At 52.7% G+C, this 6,375-nt stretch overlaps 1 protein-coding gene across 1 annotated transcript in view; it reads right to left on the bottom strand.

Annotated features, from left to right (window-relative positions):
* The window catches only part of LOC102993414 (peroxisomal membrane protein PEX14), a 7,756-nt gene extending 3,746 nt beyond the window's left edge, over window positions 1-4,010 (bottom strand). The window contains exons 1-2 of the mRNA XM_028486538.2: window positions 3,907-4,010; window positions 2,646-2,743 (exon numbers count right to left, since the gene is read on the bottom strand). Of these exons, the coding sequence (XP_028342339.1) occupies window positions 2,646-2,743; window positions 3,907-3,988 (180 nt within the window). The 5' untranslated portion in view covers window positions 3,989-4,010. The remainder of the gene's footprint in view (window positions 1-2,645; window positions 2,744-3,906) is intronic.
* Window positions 4,011-6,375: the final 2,365 nt, after the last annotated feature.

The following is a 6,375-nucleotide window of genomic DNA, read 5'->3' as shown; positions in this document are numbered from 1 at the left end:
ACACACACACACACACACACACACACACACACACACACACACGGGAACTCTGGGTCTCACACACACATTTGGGAACTCTGGGTCTGGGATAGGCAGCCACCTCAACCACAGGTACCAGGAGCCTGGTACCTGGAGCCACCTTGGAGTGTCAAGGGAGACACCTGAGCACCTGCCTGGCCCATCCCCCAGCTCTACTCTCAATCATGCCCAGAAGGCAGGCTTCGCCCAGGATACCCTTCCCCACGCAGCTGTAACGTCAAGCCTCGCACTGGGCCCCGCTGTCTGCACAGCCAGGAGCCGAGGGCCAGGCCGCCCACCTGCAGCTGTTCTTCGGGATGACCCTGAAGGTTCAGCAGAGGGAACGAAGACGTCCCGGAGGAGGGCCCACAGGGGAAGCAGCCACAGGAACCTCAGACAAACGCCACCCTTCCCCGCACACCTTCCCCTTTGACACTGCTTTCTGTATAAACTTCAGACGACCACACCTTTCTTTGGCAATCTTGCTGGGATAGATGGAGAGGAGGTCCCCCAAACGGCAGCTGCCTCGGCCAAGCTGCCTGCGAAGTGTTTACGGGCCAGACCCAGGTGTGATGGCCTCGGGTGCGTGGGCCTCTGCCTACGGGTACAAGGCCCCCGCTGCCTGCCACAGAACACCCGGGCCCTGAGTTCAGAAGAGCATGCGGAAGCCCCAGGCTGGCAGCACGGAGGGGCCCCGCACATTCCCACCAGCCTGCGGGGCTCTAAGGTGGGGTGATGGGTGCGTGGGTCCTGCCTCAGCCGGCAGCCTGGCCCGGCTCTGCAGCGGGAAGCCCCCCGCGGGGGCTGCAGGCCTCAGGAAAGAAACCCCGGGCAGCCTCGGAACGAGCGCACACAGGCGCTCGGCCGCCCTCACACATATCCCCTCGGGGTCCCCACTCCAGACCACCAGACAGCGCAGACCCAGGAGCCACTGCTCTGGCCTCTCTGAGACCTTGAAAGCTATAGCAGCCCATTAACAAGGGAGCAATTTCCACTCACTGGCCTACAAAGGACTCAAATTTCCAAACGCATATGGTGCCAGATGCCAGGATTTCGAAATAAAATCTGACATCTGGGGCTTTTTAGCCAGTCTCTAAAAAACAGTTGTAGAAAACTCCCAGCCTTCAGTTTTATGTAGGTTTTTTAATTACTGAATGCTCTTCTTTTTAATTTTTTACAGTGCTGCAGTAGGGGTTTGGAAGCCACATATAAAAACTTACATTACAGCTGAGAAAACACAGCTCTGAGTCTTTGCTTTATGGGGTAACCGAAGCCTTCACACAGATGGGTTTAGACACCAGTGAGCACGGCTTCAGCATGGCAGAGAACGAAAGGGGCTGGGGGCGGGCGGGGGGCGCATCAGAAAAACAAGCACAAGACGCCCTGAGAGGCGATGCTCAACCACCAAACGCTACCCCGGGCCCCCCCCCCCCCCAGATGCAACATGTGGTCTTAATCTTAATGCTTAAGGTCTGAAAACAGTTTTCCAATTTCTGGAAAGGCTTCTGGCCACTGGCAGGCTGCCGCTCCAAAAGACAATGGAGGAGAGGTGGTCGCAGGCCGTGACCGCCTCCTCGGCTGCTTTATGGGCCGCCGGCCGGCCCGCGGGGAGCGTGCGCGGCGGCTGGCGGTGGCCACTGGCCTCCGTGGGTGGGGTACCCCACGAGAGGATTCTCGGGGACCCCCTTCACAGGAGCGCCGGCTCACCCGGAGTCGCGCACTGGGGTGGGGCTTCCTCTGGGAGAGCTGCTTGGAGCGAGATCCTTTACAGCACGGCTGAGTGGAAGCAGCCAGAAAGCAACCCGGGAGGCGGGGATGGAGTGGCGGGGGGCAGTGGACGCCCTGGAGCCACTGGACACTGTCTCCCGGGCCCAGTCTGTCTCGGGAACACCCTGTCACACACGCACAGAACCCAGACCCAAGGCCTGCCACCCTGGGGCTGACGGGAGCCAGGCTCTGTCCTCAGTGGGGACAGGCAACGAGGGAGGTGCGGTACAGCTCCCTCTTACAGACGAGGGGACAGCGAGCCGCTTGTCCGCGGTCACACAGGTAGCACAGGGTACAGGCGAGCCTGAACCCCGGTGGGCTGATGTTGCCTAGACAGCGCCACGTGTGCAAAGTGAGGCAAGAAAGCCGCCTCAGTCGACCCCAGGTGGGTCTACGCTCCTCTGGGGGTTACCGGATCCCGAGGCCTGGGTTTGGGGAACCCACCCACGGCAGCGTTTCAGCCCAGGGTCTGGGCACACTCCTCCCACCCTGTTCCCTGCCATCGCTCTTGGCAATGCCGGGACCTCTGACCTAACTTGCGGTGGAGACCATCCTGTGTCGACACCGGCCACCACCATATCTGGGGCGTGTGCTGCCACGGGAGGGCCACAGGCACAGAGCTGCTTTTCCTCCCTCCTGTTGGAAGGTGACACGGAGACAGAAGGGACAGCCTCCGTCACTGAATGCCACACCACCCGCACGGTGACCGCCTCCTGTCTCTACAAGGGCAGGGTCACCGGTGTCAGAAGAGACAACATCAGACCCCAGTGGATGCAGTGAACTGGGCACAAGGGACGGGAGTGAAGAGCCGTGCAGGGCAGACCCAGACCTAGAGGGACCAGAGGGTCAGGGACAGGTACCTGGGCTGTGGCCAGTTCGTGGGCGAGTTCCTGGACTTTCTGTTGCTGCTGAATCAGCAGCTCCTGGACAGAGGCTAAAGTCATCTGTAACTGAGTCACTGGGAGGAAAGAGCAGTTGCATCTCTGTTAAATGATACAGATTCTTCCTTCTGTCCACACACCTATAAGCTGCTGCATCTAATTTATCTGCAGACATTCCCCCCCGCCCCACTGGCCCGTGCAATCCCTATAATTCATCTGCACTCTGGGGCATCTACCTGCACTGTATCTAACCTCTAGTATTTCTACTTTATCTTTCTATTGTGTAGTTGTCCGTGGTCAACAGTATATCCGTCCAAAACCTCTCCCCTCTAATCATATCTGTCTATGATTCGCTTGGCTCTTGCAACTTCCATCCTGCCTGCATCCCCCATCTCCCGGGCCTCCCCACGCCACTGCAGAACCCATGGAAAGTCTCCAGTCCTGGGAGAGGGACACCTCAGTCCACAACACCCCGGAGTGGTTACCGACTGCAAACCCCACCCCCTTACTGCTCCTTCCCATCCTCCCCACCCGACCCAGAGGCTGCTGGAGCTCCCGGTCCACCGTCAGCCTCCAAGGAGACATGCCAGCAGGGCACATGCTCCAGAGGGTTTCCGAGGGCTTCACAAACATGCCCCCGAGGGACAGACTCCTGCCTGGGACAGGTGGCTCTCTAGTTTGCCAGAGTTTTTAGATTCAGAGGCTCCATCTAGTAAACAAGTTTATAAAGGAGAAAACCACCTCTGGCGCGACAGGCCCAGCTAATCTGGGCCATCGCTGGGGCACCAGGTAATGAACGTGAGCCCCGTGGAGTCGATGACAGAGGAGGTGGCCGGGGTCCTGGAGCCACAGTAATTACAGCCTCTCTTGACCCTGTGTTGGATTCTTAGAGGGAAGGGGGAAAATTGCTGAAAACCCCCCTGAAAACCTCATAGAAGCAGAAATTAAAAATGAACTTTACAGCCCTTAGAAAGGCTGTCATTTTATTCCCCTTATTAATATTCTGAGGTTGGGAGCCTTTCCGTAAAAACATAATTAATTGAGGCCGCGCCGACAGTAAACAAGCAATTTCAAATTAAACCGAAATGACGGCGGCTTCATTTGCAAATGTGAACAGATTCTCAGAGCAGATAAATGAAGTCACCACATAAAGTGGAGACGGAGGGGAGAGGGGAGGGGCAAAGAGGGGCTGCTCGGAGAAGGCTTTGAGGGGTGACCTGGTGGAGTCATTAATCTTTACCTGTCTGAGCCACGCTGCCACTCAGCTCTGAGAGACTCGCCTCCATCCTCTCCAGTTGCTTCCTGTCCTCCCGGCCGCCCATGATGAGGGGGAGCAGGTACTTCTGCAAGAAGCAGGTGCACGTGAGGAATGGCTATGTACTTGGGATACTCTTCAACTGTCTCTCAAATTCTGCCGACCAACTTTCTCTCCGGCCAACCAACTTTCGGAAACCCTACGCCCACACCGTAAATGAACAAGACATCCGAAAATTATGAGGCTGTGATTACAACCACATAAAAAAAACCAACAACTCTGTCTGAATCAGGACCAGAACCAGGGAACAGGGACACAAAAAATCAATCTGACCCACTACGATGGAGCACTTTTTGGCTCTTTTAGATTTTCCAATGTTGCTATATACAATACTTCTGTGTCCAAAAATACTCAAAATTCTACTTTAAAAGTTGTATATCATAAAAATGCAAAAGGTTATACAAGAAAGTGATACCACTGGTGGCTTCCAGGGGGGAGTGGGAGGGAAGTTTGCTGTACACTTTTCTGAACCTTTAACATTTTGAACCACGTGAATGAATTCTCCATTCGGAAACAAACAAGTACAAATAAACAAAAAAATTATTCAAGAAACAAGATCAAAATCCATAACAGATCCGTGGGACCTTTGGCTCTTTCACTAGGAGCGGATAATAATATGAGTATTCCGAGGCTGCCTAAGGAAGCCACACCCATTCTTCTTCGAAAAGCCTTGAATCCTCAGATCAAGCTTCCTTCAGATAAGAGTTAAATGCAGCCAGACTCTCCCAGAACTGAGACATGGGGCAGAAGGGGGAGCAAGGGGCAGAACCAGGAGAAACTGACCGTGGGGGAAAAAGGAAGCTGATGCTGCAGGGCAATCTCGAATGTTCTCCGAGAATCTCGGAACATTCAGGAGGAAGGCAGACGGGGCGCAGCTGGTAACTGACTGCCTGCTTGAGGTGTGAAGGGATAGAGGTGGGCGGCAAGGTGCCCGCTGGGAGAGCTGGACGAAAGAACATGGGCTCCAAACTCCTAAAGCTCAGGACATGGCGCCCCCCCCATCTTAGGAGCGTGAGACCAGTCACCAACTTTACTGGGGTGGCACAGTACAAGCTTGGCAGGTGTGGTAACTGGCAGGTGTGACCAAAGGAGACTTTGGTTCTTACTCCTTTCGGGCCCCAGACAGGAAAAGACAGCAACTTCTACATTAAGGCTTCTGTACTGGGGAAGGGAAAGGAGGTCTCTCACAAGGGGCCTGTCACAGAACTCATTTCAAGAGCAACTCCTAAATGAAGATCACTATTTAGCATACGTATAGAAGCATTTTCTATTTTGCAAAGTGCTTTTCAACCATCGTGTGAGTTATTACCCACAGCTGAGCCGAAACTCATAAAATGGAGCCTTACGTTCCAGGTTGAAAATTTCCTAAGTATAAAAGTCAAGCAATTCTTACACGTGTAATGGACTAAAAATTCCATTTCTAAGATCAAAAATGCCAAGGAAAGGAATACATAGACTACCCCAGCCTAAACCTTTACATATTTATAAAACAAGATAACAGCTTACCTCTCTCCTTTTTGTTTTTTAATTTAGCAGATGTTTTTTAAATTCTCTTTTCACCATCGTGACTGATCTTTCAATGTCTCTTCTTTTTTAAAGCAGAGACTAAAGATCAGAGCTTCGTGGAAACAACTGATGACATCTCTGCTTTGCTCCAAGGGGAGCTATGCTTTCTGTCTCCACCAGATCACAGGCCATCCAAGGGCAGCCATGTGACTATCAGGTACCGCTTAGCAGAGCTGGGACATTGATGTGAGAATCCTGTCTTAGCATATTCTTCTTCTTGGTGACTATGCAGTCAGTGGTTGGAAATAGGCTTTCAGCCCACAATGGCATCAGAGGGAGAAGTCCCAGGACCCAGAACATCTTGCTTCTGGATTTCTAACGTGGAGATTCCCAACTTCAAGAATAAATGTTACACTGAAAAGATTATATTCTGCTACAACTCTGTCATTAGCTTTTGCACTTAAGTGAAAAATTAAGAATCCCAGAGTGCAATGCTGAAACATGTTTCATGTGCTAAAAGTTAAACATGGGAGGACTTCCCTGGCGGTCTAGTGGTTAGGACTCCGTGCTTCCACTGTAGTGGGCACGGGTTTGATCCCTGGTCAGGGAACTAGGATCTAGCAAGTTGTGTGGCGTAGCCAAAAAAAAAAAAGTTACAACATGAATCTGGAGAGTCATTCAGATTCTTTTTAAAAAATCTCCAAATCAGAGATGGAGTCGCAGGTGGCCTCAGAAAGGAAAGGGGGCTTCTCTTTCAGCAGAGAGTAAGTCCTCCGGCCACTCTTTTACCCTTTGTCTCTGGGGACCTACCCTGGCTCTGCATCTTCTAAAAAAGACTCAGCTTGCTTCAAATCAAAGTTAGCAGCTGGTAATTAGTATCTGATTAGT

Source organism: Physeter macrocephalus, unplaced genomic scaffold, assembly GCF_002837175.3.
Source record: "Physeter macrocephalus isolate SW-GA unplaced genomic scaffold, ASM283717v5 random_1370, whole genome shotgun sequence".
Lineage (NCBI taxonomy): Eukaryota > Metazoa > Chordata > Mammalia > Artiodactyla > Physeteridae > Physeter > Physeter macrocephalus.
Note: the sequence above shows the minus strand (reverse complement) of the source record. Positions and strands in the feature narration are given on the sequence as shown.